The following is an 18,952-nucleotide window of genomic DNA, read 5'->3' on the forward strand; positions in this document are numbered from 1 at the left end:
AATTCCAATTTAAAAAATTTAAATAATTTTAGTTATTTTCAATTTCAAAATCTCTGCCATATCTGATTCTGATTCTAATGCTTGCTTTGTCTCTTCAAATTGATATTTTGCCTGATTAGCTGGCCATGTAATTTTTTGGAAGTCCAAATGCATTTGGTGAAAGAAACTGAGATAGATAGATCTTCAGTGTTAGGTTTTTATGTTTATCTGGCTAGGAATTGGAGGCAGTAACAGCTGTTACTGTAGTCATAATGTCAGAGACTAAAATTTCCTCTAGAGTCTCTTTTTTTTTTTTTTTTCTTTTGTTGTCTTTGGGTTTACCTTGAGAGTCCTTCTTAAGTAGAGTCTGAGGTTGGGGGTCTTGCAGTTGTAATCTTTTGTTATAGAAAAAACTGGCTGATGTGTTGGTATAGGTTGGAGAATGGGAAGTGTTCTATAATTCTGTATTCAGTTTTTAGTCTTTTTTGAGCCTGTGTGCCTGGCTGTGACCTTTATAAGTGCTTCTCTTCTCCCATCTTCTCTGCTCACATTGACTTAGGAAGGCTAGAGGAGCAGAGGTTAAGCATTTCTCTTTTCTCATGTGGAGGGCTAGTTGAGGGTGGGATTCTCGTCTCCCATGTCACAGACCAGAGACCGCTGGACTTGAGTGCCTCCCTTTCGTAGGGGCAGTTAGTCTTTGGTGTAATGCATGTTGGTTAGGCTCTGGTAAGTGGTTTCCCTTAAGAGCTAGCTTTTGTTCAGCACAACAGAGTATTTTGGGGCTTTTTCAAAACAGTTACTTTCCCCTTTTCCCTGCTAGAGTAGATTTTTTTCTGATATTCACCCGGTGGGGCTCTGGGAGGTGAAACACAGGAGTGTTTTCTCCACCTAAGAAGACGGATTGATTTTCAGTTTGTTTCACTTTTTTCTTGCCTTGAGGAAAATGTGATGCCTTCTAGCCTCTTTACATGTCAGACTGGAAACCTGAAATCAGTGTCTTTTTTTCTTTTTTAACAACAATTTTATATATTACAGTGTCTTAAAACATGGAATTTAGAAGCTCAGTATCATTCATTTATTTGTTCATTCTATGACCATTTATTAAAAACTAATTATATATTAGGCTCTGTGTTTTTGGTGGGACTACATGTTGAATAAGGCATATTCACAGGTCAAATGAATTTATATTGAAAGAACTATTTAGAGCACACAAATCAACTTAATACTGTAGGCTAAGTACCACATAGAAGTATAAACATGATACTAGGTAGTGACAGAAAAGGGATTAATATGCAAACTGGAATAAAAAAGTTTGAGTTACAAGGTGAAGAAAATAGGTTTTAAGTTCCAGTTATACTTGGTATGTGATCCTGGATATGTTCCTCAGTTTCCTTGTTCTTTCCTTGTAGTAAATGGTGTAGAAGCCCCACCCAGATGTTTTTAATCTGGATGGAGTACCTGCCTATTCCTCATCTGTAGACTTGGTGACTGACAGCTCTTAGGTGTAACAGTTCTCCTCATCACTGCTGGGAATTACCTTGCCCAGAGGTACCTCAGACAGTAAGCGCCCCACTTTCCCAGGGGGTGGATGGGTGACCTGCAGCCAGTTACTGACTTACGGAGTATGGGGACTTGGCCATGTCTCAAGACAGGATGACTCCCTGGTGCCATTTAGACTCCAGAGTTCACCGTGGGATCAGGCTAGACTTTAGCAACACCCTTGGCCTTGTTGCTTTATCTTCTTCCTAAAATTTTTTTACAGAAAAGCACTTCCTCAGTCACTTACAAAGAATTCTCATTTTCGAGTTTTGTTTCTTGGGAACTTGACTTAAACTACTCTCCCTCCTATTTAAAATTTGTCATCAGATATGCATAATAATTATCATTTTGACTGTTTTTTAGTTTTTAATTTATTTTTAATGTTTTATTTTTATTACAGAAGTTTCAGTTGTACAGCATTTCAACATCTGTATACACTGCAAAGTGATCACAACCACAAGTCTAGTTACCATCTGTCACCATACAGTTGACCACCCCCCATCCCCTCTGGTAACTGCTAATCTGTTCTCTATATCTATGAGTTTGGTTTTGTTTTGTTTGCTTTGTTTTATTTGCTTTGTTTTGTTTTTTTTTTAGATTCCACATATGAGTGAAATCATAAGATACTTGTCTTTCTCTTTTTGATTTCTCTTACTTAGCATAGTGCCTTCAAGGTTCATCCATGTTGCAGATGGCAGGATTTCATTCTCATTTTCTTTATGGCTGAGTAGTATTCCCTTGTATATGTTTAAAATATGCAAATAGAGAGTGGCATTAAGTATGTTCACAGTGTTGCACAATTATCTGGTTACCAGTCTCTAGTTGCCACTGTCTAGTTCAGAACTTTTTCATCACCCCAAAAAGCAACCCCATACTCATTGAGTAGTTACTTATGTTAACCCCCACCCCAACCCCCCCAAAAAACCCCAGCTACTGACAACACCTAGGAGCGGAGTTACTGGGTCATATTGTAATTCTGTGTGTATTTTCAATAACAAAAGCAAAGGTTTTTTTTCTTTTTATGTTTTAGTGTCAGGAGGGCCTACTCTTAGATATAATCCTGCAATGTAAGAGACTATATATAGAATGTTTATGATCATGTCTTTAGATCTTTGGGACCTAGGGCAGCTTCAGGATGGTGTGATTTTGGGTGAACCTCAACCTCTGTTTTCATCTGTAAGACAGAGTTAAGAGAGTACTCCCCCCGCCTTTGGACTTTTGTAAGGATGCCGTTAGATAATGTATGTAAGCAAATAAGTGCAGTGCTACAGTGCTATTGCAAGTCCTCACGGTAATGTTAGGAGAGATGAGGAAATGGAAGTAATGGAGGCTAAGTGACTTATCCACAGTCTTGCAGTTAATAGGGTTGGCAGGAGAAGCAGATGCCAGTCGCCACCTGCCTCTCACTGCCCACTGTGACTTTGTGGTTTCTGGCCTCACCAAAGTTTTGACCATGTTATGTTTAATGCATATCTTTGTTACACAGGGAAATAGGCAAGGGGCAAGAATCATAGTGGATTTTCCGTGGCTGTTAGCATTGATGGGAAGTTGCATAACAATAATATTTTACTGATGGTAAAGAGTCTAGAGAGTCTGGAGAAATACTGTATGTCCAAAATTGCTGTTAGATTGCCAAAAGGTTATATGAATTGATAATCTCGTTGTGGTTCCGATTAACTTCTAAGAGAATATTATTTTGAGAACTCTTTTCTACTTGGTGATACTGTTGGTATGAGAGAAAAGCTGTGTTATCTTTGAATTTTGAAGGGGATAATTTGAATTTTTCTTCTATTGCTTAATAAGTGTGACTTTGAGTAAGCCACATAACCTCTGAGATGCTATCCTAAATCACTAAAAGTGATGATAATGCATCTTGAAAGATTATTGTAAGGCTAAGATGAGATAAAGTTTCATTCCCTTATGGTAGATGTAGCATTCATGTGTTATCTCATCCCTTTGTCAGCTGAGTAGGGCCTCTTTATCTCTTTTGCAAATGAGGAAGCTAAAGATTAGAGAAAGGTTATGTGAATTGACTAGGGTCACACAGCTAACAGGTAGTGAGTCTAAGAGTTGAGCCCAGGTCTGTCTGCCTCTCGTTGCTAGCTAGAATTCCGTATAGAAGAGTGGTGTTTCAGGTGGGAGTTAGACTGGAAAATGCCCGTGGTGTCTCTGTTAGGCTTTATCTTCCCAAGGCCAGCCTTCTTACTTTTTCTGTTTTGCTTGTAGTTAATGGTTGAGTCAGACTTCTTGGGTTTGCAACTTGGCTTCATGATTTGTTTGCTGTATGACTAGGAGTGAAGTACTTCACTTTCTTGGCCTTCAGGTTCCTCATTTGTCAGCTGAGAGTAGCAAGACATAATGGGATTTGAGGATGTCCTATTGTGGGATACATTAGTACACAGAGGAAGCCTGCAGTCATGTTCGCTACTGTTGTCTTTTGACATTTGAAACAGTAGTGTGGAAGGAGTTTGGAATTGGATAGACCTGGGATCTGGTATAATTCCTACTTTTTAATTTTGAGTGAGGCTTTCATTGAACAAGTTAATTTTTTTGAAACTTAGTTTTTTCCCTGTCTTTGGAGAGAGAGATAATAAGATCTACCTTACAGGACTTTTGTTGATGTTTAAATGATGAGAGATTTAAAACAATGCCCAGAAGAGTACATACAAAAAAAAAATATTAGCTTTCTCTCCCTTTCTATTCCGTACTCCAGACTTTTTTTGTGAAATCGTCGATGTCCTTGTGGTCCTTCTCTGGAAGGGATTCATTTGGTCCTTGGACAGCGCAGTTCAGAGCTACCTGCAGCGCGGCCGATGTGGTACAGCCTGTGCCTGATGGACAGTCGCGGTCTCACGTCTGTGTGCTGTTAGCTCAGTGCTTGTCTTCCTTTTCATCCACAAGAGAAAGCAAGAGGCTTTATATTTCCCAAGTAGTTTTAAAATTTAGACTGAATTTGTCCAAAGAAAGATAATTGTATTTTAATATTTGAATAAGAAATTGTTGCTATTAACAAAAATAATTCATACTTCAGTCTTCTCTGTACTGGTGTTAACAGCTGACTAGTATGATTTTTCTTTAAAATCTTTCAGCAAGCATATTTAGTAACTATCTCACCCTTCGCTCTGAGACTCACCACACAAGATAATGCAGGTGTTACTGCTGGATTATTTTCTTATATTTACCTCTTTTTTAGGAACTGAAGATAAGTAATTATACATAAGTATTTTCTAAAAAGTCTGTTAATATATTATCTGACTTCTCAGTAAATTATTGTCATTAGGGTATCTTTTGAATATAATGCCACTAATGGTTAGATAGTATTGTCTTAGATTGGTACTGTCTTCTGATGTACTTTGCCTTACCCCCGGGGGGGCTCCCCTGGGTAGTTCAGCCTTTCCCTGCTCTCTCAGCCAGTGTAAATCCTCTAACCATGCTTGACAGTCCAGCTTGTTTATGGATTTCCTATTGTTAAAACTGTGTGCCTTATATTATCCTTTATTACTTTATGTTTTTGGATTCACTCATTGTATGTTCAGAGTACTTGTTCAATACAGTACATGGTAGTAACTGTGCTTAGTGTTGGAGGTATAGAATGGATAAAGGACATTGGAGTGTATTAGGTGGTAAATGGATGAGCAAAACAGCATCATAAGGATGACGGGGAGAGGATCATAACAGCCTTAGGGGAGAGCAGTTGGGCTGGATGTGATACTTACACTGAATTTTAAGAGAATAATTATAGCTGACACTTGAAGTGTATCTTGCATGGCTCATACTGTTTTAAGGCTTTATATACAGTAACTTATATACATCTCAACAAATTATATGTAGCTACCATTATTATCACAGTTTCCAAATAAGTAAGACATGACACAGAGAGATAAGGACTTTGCCAAGATAATACAGGATTTAGTTCAATTTGGAGGAGGGATTCAGTTTTGGGCAGTTTGGCGCCAAAGCCTGTGCTCCTAAACATTTGCTATATTGTCTCTCAGGCCTCCTGGAGTCCCAGGGTTGGGATAGGGGAGAGGGTTGTGCCACCGGGGCCGGTAGTCACGGGGACATACAGGGAGTAAGTTGGGGAATTCCAAAGAGATGGGGCTGTCTAGACAGAACATTGTATGTGACGTTGTAGAGTCTTGAGAGATCGTAGCCATTCTGAGGGAACTGTGGGTTCTGTACTCGGCACTTGGCTTGTATGTGAAAGATTGGTGGGCGATGAGGCTGGGAAGTAGATGGATTTAGATAACGAAAGACTTTGTGTACTATGCTTACAGTATCTTGAAATCCTGCACTGCTTTGAGGGTGACTGTGTGTTAGTTCCTTTTGTCTCTTTTGAGGTCAAAATTTGTACCTGTGTCTACCTTCATTTACGTCTCTCTGGAGTGAGTACAGGTCAAGTGGGGAGTATAGCAGAAGACAAGATTTCAGACATGTTAGGGACTCCATCATGTAGGGCTTTTTAGGAATATCAGGAACAGGATTCCACAGAATTTTATTTAGTGATAGTTTTCCTGTTGTACTTAGGATCTGAAAGTTTTAAATTTCAAGAATTACTTGAATATTTTTTTCCAGAAAGATTATTCAAATACTCCTGTTTTTCTTTTGAAATAAACTACTTATCAAAAATTTATATCACAACTTCTGTCAGTTAGATTATTTTTATACTCTTGAAGGTCAAAATAAGCACTTTCTGTGTTTACTGTCTTATTCATGGATGATTTATAGTTCTTCTAAATATGTCTGCTTGTTGTCCAAGAATGCCCCAGTCAAGTGTTTTTTAACTGATTGTTCTGTCATTCTTTATTATCTTTATTGAACAAGTCACAGACTTACCATTGTACTCTTTTCAATGTAATTCTTGCTCATAAATTGTAGTGCTTTGAAGAAATCATTTAGTTCTTTTGAAATGACATTTAAAATGAAATCAACTTTTAGTTGTTACAAAAAGTAACAGCTGAGACTTTGTAAGCTACTGTTAGTGGCTTTGGAAGCCAGTTGGTTAGCTAGTTGTCATAATGAGGTCATTTTCCAAAAGAAGATGAAGTCATTTGCCATCTTGTTTTAGTCATACTGGGCTTTTTCTTTGACCAAATATTTTCAAATTACACTTTCCCACCCACTTATTTTGATAGTTGCTAATACCTTCATGGACTAAGATAATGATGGAACTTTTAAAAGGCAACAGTTTATACTTAAGATGGTCAGTATGTGATTTGTGTTTTAGACCATAGTTAGAAAAAGACCTCTATAGACTTGAAATATTATTAATTTATATTTCCTAAGGGGAGAGCCAAGTAGTGTGTGGAGTTCTGTGTGTAAATCTCTACTACTGAGCTATCCTTTCCCCTTCCAGAATACCTGTACCATTCTGCATTCCTACCTGCAGTGAATGTTCCTTTTGCTCCACATCCTTGTCAACATGTGGTGTTGTCGGTTCTTATTGTTGAGTGTTAAGAGCTCTTCACGTATTTTGGGTAACAGTCTTTTATCAGATGTCTTTTGCAAAAGTTGTGGCTTATTTTCTCATGCTTTTGACAATGCCTTTCCCAAAGCAGAAATGTTTAATTCCAGTGAGGTCCAACTTCTCGGTTATTTCCTCATGGACTGTGCCTTTGGTGTTGTATTGGAAAAGTCATCACCATGCCCAAGATCATCTAGGTTTCCTCCTGTGTTACCTTTTATGAATTTTACAGTTCTGCATTTTACATTTAGGTCTGTGATCTATTTTGAGTTAGTTTTTCTGAAGGATATAAGGTCTGTGTTTTGATTCATTTGTTTGCACGTGAATGTCCATCTGTTTGAGTACCATCTGTTCCATTCTATACCTTTGCTCCTTTATCAAAGATCAGTTGGCTGTAATCATGTGGGCCTATTTCTGGGCTCTATCCGGAACCATTGATTTATTTGTCTGCTCTTTCACTAGCCCACGCTGTCTTGATTACTGTAGGTTTATCCTAGTTGCCTTTATTTCTTCATTTGGAGTTTGGTTACTGTCTACTGTCCTTTCATTTCTGCATAAAGGACTCCCTTTAGTATTTCTTGTAGGGCAGGTCTGCTAGCAGTGAACAGTTTGTTTCCTGGGGATGTCTTGATTTCTCCTTCATTTTAAAGGATAGGTTGCCAGGTATAGAATTCTTAGTTACATTTTTTTTTTTCTTTGCAACACTTTCAGTATTACCTCACAGCCTTCCCCCCCACCCCCACCCCATGGTTTCTGGTAAGAAATCAGATGTTACTGTCATTGGGGACCCTTTGTACTTAATGATTTGATTCTCTGTTGCTCAAGATTCTCTCTCCATCTCTCAGCAGTTGACTATGCTGTGTCTAGGTACAGATCTCTTCAGGATATCTTATTAGGAGTTTGTTGAATTTCTTTGATGTGTAATTTTTCCCATCAGATTTGTGACCTTTTCATTCATTATTTATCAAATATTCTTTTTTTTCCTCTCTCTACTCTCCTTTGACATTCTCTTTATGTGTCTGTTGGTTAGCTTGATGGTGCTTCATACGTCTTAATTTTTCTTCACTCTGTTTTTCCCTCTCTGTTATTCTGGACTGGATGATCTCAATTTTACTGTTCTCAAATTTGCTGATTCTTTCTTCTGCCTGTACAGGTATGTTTTTGAACCCCTCTGGTGAATTTTTTTACTTTAGTTCTTATACTTTTTAACTCCAAAATTTGAAACTATTTGTTTTATGTCATTTCTGCCTCTTTTTGTTTATTGAAACATAGTTCCCATACTTCTCTCCTTTTGTTATTTAGACAGTTTTTAAAGGGCTTTTGAGCATACTTAAAATAACTATTTAAAGTCTTTGTCTAGTAAGTCAAGTATCTGGGCTTCCTCTGGGACATTTCATGCTGTGTGCTTTTTTCCCCCTACGTAGGTTTTACTTACAGATTGTCCTTAGTTTGCCACATTTGTACCTTTAGTCATTTCACTAGGAGGGAGAATAGGATAGTTGGGAGAGGGGAATGTATTGGTTTAATCTTGTGTGTGGAAGAGGAGGAAGTCCAGTGTATTATTGTGGAGAATTACACTTTTACATTTGCAAAGTCCTTTATGGTTTATAAACCAAGTGTTTAATGTACATGTCTAACTTCATTCTTCATTTGAGCTTTTTCAAAACTCCATGAGACAGACACACTAAATCATAATAAATACATTTTATAGAATGAAAAAAATTGAAGTTCAAAAAAGATTAGGTAGTTTGTCTAGTGTGTTTTTATTATTAAGTAAGAAATCCTGAGTCCACACTCAGGTCTTCTGATATGTCAGTTTAAGAGAGTAGATAGAGATTTAGATCCAAACTCAAAAGGAGGAATGGAAAGAATAAGTAAGTATGCTGAAATGTGGGTTTTCTTCTGGTTATTTTCATTGGGAAGTATTATTGATAGGCTTTATTTTAAGAAAAAAGACTCAATTAAAAAAATTGTACTTATTTGAGGATGGGAAAAGATCAGATACACAAAGTTACACACTGCATGGATCACTCTGCTGCTTCCTGGACTCTGAGCTCACTGTCTAGTTTATGTAGCAGATACTTAAACATACCATTATAACATGGCCTGACTAATGATTTAGTTGTGATATAATCATACCTTGTATTTGTATATTTTTTATTATAGCTTGCATAATGTTTTTGTTCTTACATACTCCCTTTGGTTTCATCTTCTGCTCCCCAATATGAATTATTTACTACAGCAGTCAAAATTATTTTGCTCTTTTAAGAATTAACCTCTACTTTCAAAACTTTAGTCAGCCGTCATGTCTCCTCACATGCCTTTCCATACCCTTAATTCTGGGGCTCTACTGTATCACTTATGATACTGTCCTCCAATTATAGGTACTGTCTCTGCCTTATTGACAAGGATTTTGAGGCTTGAGAAGTTGTGTTTTTTGAGTTTTAGTCCTGAGGGCTTAGGACAGGACTTGTCAACTGGTAGATCCTTAGAAAAAGTTCATTGAAGGAATTGAATTATATAACTGTAACTTTGCTACAGTCCCCCCAGGTTAAATCATTGTCCCTGTGTTACAGAGAAGGAAACAACGCTGGTATGGATTACGTTTTCCAAGTCTTACAGTTAGTGAGCATCAGAACCTGGATGCCAGATACATTCTTGTGCTCTCCCGGAGACAGTACACTGTACAAGAAGAACCAGCTGACTGGGGTGACAGGGAGGTCGTGCCCACCGGCTTGTGCTGCGTTAGTACCTTAACCTTACGTGAGAAAGTGATGGAGAAAGGAAAAATGTCTTGGTATCATTACAAATTCGCAGCAGCAGTTAGATTGAATTTACTTCCAGTTTAGAAGATTTAGACATTTCCAGGCCCCTGGCTTAACGTTAATAATGTCTTAATAGTTTGAGCTTAATTATCAGATTTTAACTATCAAATGTAACATTAATGTAGTGGAAAACTTTTCCAGTTAATGGATCAGCGCAATGATTTAGAAGAAACTAGCCCCACCTACTACTCTCCTTATGTCATTTAATAAGGTAACTCCTTTTTCCTTCCTTAAAATAGGCTTAATTTTCTTGAGAAACTGAGCAAATGAAAGAAAAAAAGTTGGCTGCTAATCTTTCCATTTCCCTTCACCACCGCAATTAAAAAATGTATATAAAACCTGTAAGTAAAAGCTGGCTTATTTATTGATGCAGGCAGTATAATGGTGGCTAATTTCATTTGTTTAGATCAGGAATTTATTGCAAGGAGTTAGGACTGTGACACAGCCGGGTCAGGTCTTTCCCACCAATGCTCACCTTGGTGACTTCGATGTAGCTCAGCTAAGGCTTTCACGTAGTTCTTACTGAGATAGCAGATACCTGATTGTATTTTGTTCGGCTATTTGGCCAGCTTGGTAAGAAAGTCTTCTGTTCAGACAATCTTTTATATAGGTAATCCAGATAAGGATTTTCAGGAGTTTTTTTGTTTTTCATAAAATAGTAAAGATTCTATAAATATTTTTGTACCACTACTCCCCAAGGAATTGGCAAAAGCTATTACATATCCTTATGCAGTTAATGTTAATTCATTTTTTATTGGTTTAATTAAAATGTAGGAGTAACAGACAAATGATCTGTATTATGAAAGACCTAAATATTAATTAAAATTTGACTTATCATTAAACATATTGTAGGTTTTAAAATGGTATATTATGATTGCCATTCAATCAGTAATGCTATTTAGAATGCTATTTAGTTAGCTTGACTTTTCTCTAAATAGGTTAATTTTTTTTTAAGGCGCATTGATTTCTGATAGGAATAAATTGAATGTGCAGTGACCGTGTCCGCTTTGGCCATGATTTTTTAGGTAAACCACAGCTAATTCATAAAGTGCTGTGGACCCTTTAATACCTACCAAAAGTGGGCAGGCTGTCAACTTGGAAGATTCCATCTAAAACATATTCCTTCATTTGGCCCTTGAAAAATTCTCCCGCAGTACCCTGCATAGAATGTAGTTTATTTACCGAAAAGAAGGAATGGTTGAGTCAACTCACAGGAGATAAATCTGTGGTAGGTGTTACAGGCTGATTTTTAAGCCACACACCATCTCCCTCTTTTAGTTTATTTTCCTTGCTAATATGTAAATTTCATTAACGAAGCCAGGAGGGCTCATTCAGATATGTTTTAGACTTCTGTTCAGGGAAGGAAAACAGTGCTTTTGTCAGGAAATGACAAATTAGTTTTGTCACTGAGTAAGTTCACAGCTTTTAGGAGAGGATTAAGTTTTTTATTCACTCTCTATTAAGACATGAGAAAAGTAACTATCTATTGTTAATTTATATTTTTAATAGTTAATTGCACTGTTAAATTATAATATCCAACATTACCTTCTGTTAGATTAACTGACAGAAATGAACCGGTTACTTCCAGTATCAGCTTTGAGCATCAACATTAAGCTGCCTTCCGTGGAGGGGATCAGTGTGCAGCATGCAGGTTCCAGCCAAAGCCCAACCTCGGCACCAGAGGTACTAGTTTTTACATGGCTTGATTAAAAAAGAGGAGGCTCCTATGCACTGAAATTTTCTCTTTTAAAATGGGCACGTTTCCCAGCATAAATATGATACTTCTGTACTAATCAGGATGGAGTCTTATCCTGCAATGGGACTTACATTTTGGGCTTTTCACCACATCATTGCTGTTTTCTACGTGGTCAAAAATAGATATAGAGTAAACCAACCCCAAAAGTCAATTACAGGGTTTTATAGTGATGTACTGTGAAAAATTTGGTCGTGTTTTTCATTATACAGAATGTTCTTTCCAAAGACATAAACAGAAAAAGCACATATGTTTGATTTTAAAAATAACTCTGCTTAGCTCTTTAAAATGCTGGAGACATTTTGGATACTTTTAAATGATCAGCATTATAATTACATGATAAACCCTCTATCTAAAGGCAGCCTGTAATTATTTATTCAATTGCTCTCCCACTTTAAAAAAATTCTTTTTTATGAGGGATCAACATAGATACTTGGAAAGTATTTCTAACATACATTTGAATGATCTGGTAAACTCATCTTATTTTCTAATCTCTTCCCAAGAAGCAAATGCTAATATGTATTATATCACTTTTGGAGCATATGTGCTAATTTACAAGTAATATATTATAAAAAGTATGGAAAATGAAAACCATTTGTCCATTATGAATTAGTACTGTGTTTAAAGTATGATTTGTGAACTCTGTTTGCTAGTGTAGTTGCTAAAGTAATACAAAATGGTACTTAAAATCATTTAAAGTTAAACTTGACATTCTTAAGGAAAGCTTATCTAAGCCTCACAAAATCTTAAAGTGAATGAAAAATTTTGTTATGCTGATATTTTATTGGAAGGGATACTTCAAAGCCTTATAATTTAAAATCCTATTTTTTATTAATGATTATTTGTCATTTTTCCAGCTTTAAACTGCAGTTAATTTATATTTTGGCTGTTTGAAGACGTACAAATAAATGTTTCACATTTAATGCTTTGCTTCTGTAGTTAAGGCTTAATTTTCCACAGCCAGATTTCAGCCTAATGGAAGTCTTGGTTTCTTTGCTTTATTGAAATGGTTGCTTTCTGTGTCATCTAAGTCTTCTACTCACTGACTGACATTGTAATTATCCATTTACTCCTACAAATAACACTAGCACAATAGTAACTGAGTGGTTACACTTTTTAAAGCTGGTAACTTCTCTCATTTCTGGGATCATATAAATAAGAAAATCAGAAGTTTTGTTTCTTTCCATATATACCTGTAGCAGATGTTTTTGATTTGGCTGATTAAGCCCATTCTTACCTTCTTTCTTTCTGGAAGAGTCCTGATTTTACGTTTTTAAAAATCCTGAATAATCCAAACCGCAATAATGATGACCCTTTTCTTATCAGTAATTGGTTTAGGAAGAGTCATGTGACCCAAACATAGTCTGTGAGATACAAGAAGTTTGAATGGCTTCTTGGGAAGGTTCCTTCCCTGATAAAACAAATTACCAGGGAAAAGCAGCCCCTCTCCCCTGGGTGGAAAGCATGAAACTGCTGTCGCATTATAATGGAAGGGTCTGGGCTGTGGAACCATGCTGCCTGGGTCAGGATCCCAACTTTTCCCTTACTAGCTTTGTGACTGTGGGCAGATTATGTCATCTCTCTGTATCTCAGTTTCTCTTACTGTAAAAGTGGGGCTGTAAAAATTGGACCATTAGTCACTAGAGAAAAATCATTGTCATTATTAGTAATTAGGGAAATGTAAATCAAAACCACAGTGGAATACCCTTTTATTACCCACCAGGATGGCTAGAAAAGAATCAAAGTCAGAAACCGACAAGTATTGGTGAAGATGTGGAGACATCAAACCCTCATACACTGCTAGTGGGGATGTAAAATGGTCCATCTGCTTTGGGAAACAGTATAGTAATTCCTCAAATGATTAAACATAGTGTTGCCTGTATGACTGACTAGCGGTTCCACTCCTAGGTATATACCCAAGAGAACTGAAAACGTACATCAACACAGAAACTTTTACACATACACTTACAGCAGCATTATTCATAGTGGCCAAAAGGTGGAAACAACTTGAATGTCCTTCAGTGGATGAATGTGTAAACAAAACACTGTGTCAGTACAACAGAGTATTATTTGGCTGCAAAAAGGGCCAAAGTACTGATACATGCCGCAACATGGGTGAACCTTGGGAACATTATGGTAAGTGAAAGAAGCCAGTCACAAAGGACCACATACCGCATTACTCCGGTCAAATGAAGGTCTGGAGTAGGGGAATTTGTAGAGACAGAAGATAGATTAGTGGTTGCTTAGAGTTGTGGCTGACAACAGGACAGAGGATGGGAAGTGACAGCTAAAGGTTACAGGGTTTCTTCTTCAGGTGATAAAAATGTTCTAAAATTGACTATGATGATGGTCGCCATTGAATGGTACATGTTAAATCAGTGATTTATATGCTATATGAGTTATATTTCAATAAAGCGGTTAAAAATGGAGCTACTTTATAGGCTGTTGTAAGAATTAAATATGTTAATGAACGAAAAGTTTTTTAGAACAGTGCTTGGCTCATAGCAAGAACTCAAATAATGCTAAGTATGCTAAGAATTAATTATAGCCCTGAGAGGAGCAGGTCAGGTAACAGGCAAAAACAGAAGAGAGAAGGTCCTGGAGTTGGAAAGCACTCAGACTGCCTTGCTTTGAAACTACTTATGCAATAAAATAAGCTGTGTGATCCAGGGCTTTCTGTGTCTTGCAGCTGAGGGCACTTTACTGATGTAACACCTGTGATCTTATTTGCTCTGTCTCAGTGCTTGTAACCTGGAGAGGCTTTGTCACCTTTGGCCTTGGTAGATACTAATATCTGTCTATTTTTGGTTTGTGTGTCATCACTGAATTAAAACTTCTTTGATCACAGCATGGGCTGTTACAAATTTTGATGTCCTTTATATTGCTGAGCACAAGACTGTGCTTGCTGAGAGTATGTGGTTAATCATTTAATAAGAGAGAAAAGAAAGTGACTTTTAGGTTTTGTTGGCATAACCTAAAATTGACTTATTTTTTTGACACTCCCTTCCTCTTGTTCTGTCTTATGCTTGTCAGTGCTTCATGATTCAAGTCTCTCTGCAGATTTAATAGAAACTGAATTCCTATTTTGATTCTGACTGAAATAGAAAAATGTTTAAAATGCTAATAGCTACCTGGCCCAGCCTTTTACCTCAGTTGCCGTATAGAATTGGGATGCCTTCTTATTATTTCCTGATGATAAAGGTAATGCTTGCTCATTTAAAGAAAAAAAAATGCAGATGTAAAGTATTTTTTTAAAGTACAAAATACCAGTAAACTCAGCATTTCAAAAAAATTTCTATTATTTGATGTATATTGCTCCAAATATTGACATACATACAGATACCAATGTATGTGTATGTGTTTGTGTGTGTGTTTATAGTCTGTTTCAGTGCTTCCACGTAATTTTGATTGTGAGTTGGAGATGGCATTGGAGCAGATGGAAAAGTAGATTAACTAAAATTTAAAAATTAACTGCTCATTTATGCTATTTTCTAGGAGTTTACTTCCAGCTGCCCAGTAGTGCTTGGTAATTGGATAATCAGCAGATTATCCTTGAGTACAAAATATGTTTGTAATATCTAGATTTCTACACTTGCTTCAAACAAATTCCTTTGTGAATTATCTGTTATTTCTTACTCATTTTAAAAGGTAGTTATTTGTATTTCCTTATTGAATTATAAGAACTCCATATATTAAGAAAGGGTCTTTAAATCTTTTTTTGTATTTCAAAGTTTTTTTAAGTTTATTATTTGAAATAATAAATTTGCACGTTTATAGTATGATTTTCATTCAGAGGTTTTAAAATCTTGATGTCACATACAGCATTGTTATTTGTGGTTTTCTAGCTTTGGTTCATGGTTGGTGAATACTCTTGGTGGCGTTGGTATTATGTCACCTTCTCGTAGCTGATATGAAGATCTCATTGAAGGTGGTAGGTTTACATGTTGCATCTTTGGTCTCCTTTAATGCTTATTAGACCTTGAACCCAGGTCTCCCAGGAATAATCTCTAGGATTTAAAATACTTTCTTTCTCAGCTTGTTTTCCTGTGTTCTGATACATACGTTATCCCTGATTTCCTTTTTTTCTTTACAACCCCATCCCTACTTAGTCACTGATGTCCGTATTGTTACTTACCACTAAACATGACTGGCATGCAATAGGATGGTTGGAAATAGTTTTGAATAAATGGATAAACTTCATAAACTGGTGTAAGAGTCATCTCTTCTGGTATACCTTTTTTTTTTTCTTTTTTTGGTGCCTAGTTGTATTAGAACTTCTAATCTTTTCTAATTTACATGTTTAAGTGTCTACTGTGCCATTTCCAGATATGAAATTCTGTTGGGGAGAACTGTGAGCCCCAGAACAGAGCTTGTCATATAGTAGGAAGTGAGTAAATACTGAATTGAACTGATAAGCAAGTTGAGCCAAAGGACAGCATAAGGACAACTGGCAATAATTTTTTTCCTTGAATCTGAGTTGTTTTATTATTTTGGTAGAGGTGTTATGGGCTTAACAGCACATAAACGTATATTCAAGTGAAAATACAAGTTTTCATTTAAAAATTCTGTATAAATGAGTTTTGGACTAGACCCACATCAACTGTAGAATTAAACCAGAAGCTTCCTCTCTCTATTAACTGTGATCTTGGGCAAATTACTTAACCTGTCTCAGCATAATTTCCTGTCTATAACATGGAACTGATGCCTGTTGATGAGGACCGAGGGAGGGGTCTGTAGTACAATATGTGGCACATTATTTGAGAATCAATAAATATTTACATGTTGTTGTCATCCAGTCTCCTTTTACTTTGGGACATAGAGCTAAATTTGGGTATATCCCTTCATCTTTCAGTCAGCTGGGTTGTGTTTTTTGTTTTTTTTTTTAACTCCTTCACATTTCCACTCCCTGCTATACCCTCCTATGAAACTTCTTTATTTAAACATAATTTGTTGAAATAGAACATTTGAGAGAATGGTATGATTATGTTGTATTCTAGATGATCTTTATTATCTTGAAGCCCTGCCTTTTACAATAAAGAATAGTGAATATCTAAACCTTGGGAAACCATACAGCCTAGTGGAAGAAGCATTAAAGTTTATCATCAGGGGAATTCATTCAAGTAACTGGCTTTTTTCATCAGTGGTAAAATAAAGCTAGAACTGGCTTCATTTTACCAGTATATGAGGTGTGTGAAAGTACGTTGATCTTGGAGAAATAGTTAAGTTTTATGAATGTCAGATAGCGGTAACTTTATTGAAGCATATCCTTTTCTACTTGAAAAGTGCATCTTATCTATTAAATCTGTCTTTTCATTTTAATTTCCCAATTTCAACATATTATAAAGAGGATTTGGGGAGGACTTGAAAATTCTGTCACTGGCTTGCTATTCTGATGGAAACTGACAGGCATACATTTCTCTCTAGTGAACTGTACATCGGGATTACCCGCAGCACATTTTTAATCTTACTCTGATTGTCTGCTGGCATTGAGCACTTCTCTTGGCGGCTTTCCTCCGTAGTCATTTAGAATTCACTTAAAGAAGAGACTAATTTCAGCATTGGTTTTAGAAAAGCATAATTTAGATGCTAACTGTTGTTGAAAGATAAACATGAATTCTAAAGCCAAGTGTAAAAGCACACATATACATTTCAGAACATTTGTGTAAACTTTTCAGATCATTTGACAGTAGGTTTTGAGTTGCAGATCATTCTGTCTTAAAATTCTGAAGGCTTTCTCCCAGTATTTTCTAGCTATTATTGTTGCTGTTGACAAGTCTTATGTCATTCTGATCTAGATGCCTTTACACGTGACCATTTTTCCCCCTTACTCTCCACACTTTTAGGATCTTTTCTTTCTCTGTCCTGTTCTGATATTTTATGATAATGTTGGTATGATATGGGTCTTTTTTCACCAACTTGGCTGGGTACTTTTTATCTTTCAATTCTTAGAAATTTTCTTGAGTTTTTTTTTGGATAATTTCTCTTTCTCTTCCTCTGTCTCTCTCTTTCTATCTTTTTGTGTCTGTCCTTCCTTCCTGCTCTGCATCTTTCTGTCCATCTTTCTGTCTTTATTTCTCTCTCTCTCTCTTTCTCTTGAATTGCCATGACTCAACTGTTGGGTCTCTTGGACTAGTTCTTCAACTTTCTTACCTTTTCTATCCTGTTTATATTTTTGGTCTACTTCCTGGGAGATATCCTTAAATTCATCTTCCAAACTTATTATTAAATTTTTTTATAGTCATAATTTAAATTTTTCATTCTCTGAATGTTTCTTTTACTTGTTTATTAAAACCCCTTCGCTTGTCTTTTCATGGGTGTAATATCTTATCTCCACAAGTATGTTTCTGATTATGTGAAGCTTGCTTTTAGTCCCTTTATTTTTTCTGCTTCATTTGATTTCCTTTTTATTCTCTTTGTTCTGGTTACCATGTTTCATTTTAGTGGCTTTTCTTATCATCTGGTGATTTTAAGCTGTTCATTTTTGTTTTTATTTAGTTGTTCATTTATATTTAAAATGGAGACATCAAAATGTATGTGAGGTAGACTTTTGCTGTAGGATAATCAGTCATTTCTCTGAGTTTGAGCTTGTCTTTCATTCCTTCAACAGTATCTTCCACAGAGCAAAAGTTTTTAATTTTGATGAAGTTCAGTTTATCAGTTTTTCCCTTTTGTGTTATGCCTTTGGTATTGTATCTAAAAACTCTTTACCTATTTGAAAATCATAAAGATTTTTTTCTGCTCTTTATATCTTTCATTTCTCATGCTTTTGGTTTAAATTTTCTCATTTCTTAAGGTGGAATGCTTAGATTATTGATTTAAGACCTTCTTTTCTAATAATATGCATTTAATGCTATACATTTCCCTCTTAGTAGTGCTTTGTTGTGTCCCACAAATTTGTTTTATTTACATTTTCATTTAGTTAAAAGTATTTATTAATTTCCTTAACACATCATCTTTGACCCATGGATTGTTTAAATGTTAGTTTTATAGTATCTGATTGGGAAGATTTTCCAGTTATCTTTCTTTTATTGATTTCTAGTTTATAGCACCAGAAGCATTCTTTGGAGAATATACTTACGGTCAGAGAATATACTTTTTGAGATTCAGTTCTTTTCTAGCTGTTAAAATTTGTTTTATGACCTTGAATGTGGTCTGTATGGGTGAATTTCCATGTACAGTTAAAAAATGTGTATTTTATTGTTGAATGTAGTATTCTGTAGATGTCTTATAGGTCAGGTTGTTTGGCGGTGGTGTTCAGGTCATACATATCCTGCTAATTTTCTGTCATCTTGTTTTACTGATTACTTGAGAAAAGTATGTTGAATTGTTCATCTCTACGAATGGATTTATGGATTTCTTCTATTTAATCTGTATTTGCTTTACATATTGCTG

The 18,952-nt window shown here is 36.0% G+C and overlaps 1 protein-coding gene across 4 annotated transcripts in view; it reads left to right on the top strand.

The window, feature by feature from the left end:
- The window catches only part of SUPT3H (SPT3 homolog, SAGA and STAGA complex component), a 382,338-nt gene that overhangs the window by 65,313 nt on the left and 298,073 nt on the right, over positions 1–18,952 (top strand). The window contains exon 1 of one of the 4 annotated variants that reach the window (XM_072944892.1): positions 11,386–11,490. The exons of the other annotated variants lie outside the window; for them this stretch is intronic. Within the exon in view, the coding sequence (XP_072800993.1) occupies positions 11,453–11,490 (38 nt within the window). The 5' untranslated portion in view covers positions 11,386–11,452. Of the gene's footprint in view, positions 1–11,385; positions 11,491–18,952 lie in introns of those variants that run through there. 4 annotated transcript variants of the gene reach the window in all.

Source organism: Vicugna pacos, chromosome 20 (genome assembly GCF_048564905.1).
Source record: "Vicugna pacos chromosome 20, VicPac4, whole genome shotgun sequence".
Lineage (NCBI taxonomy): Eukaryota > Metazoa > Chordata > Mammalia > Artiodactyla > Camelidae > Vicugna > Vicugna pacos.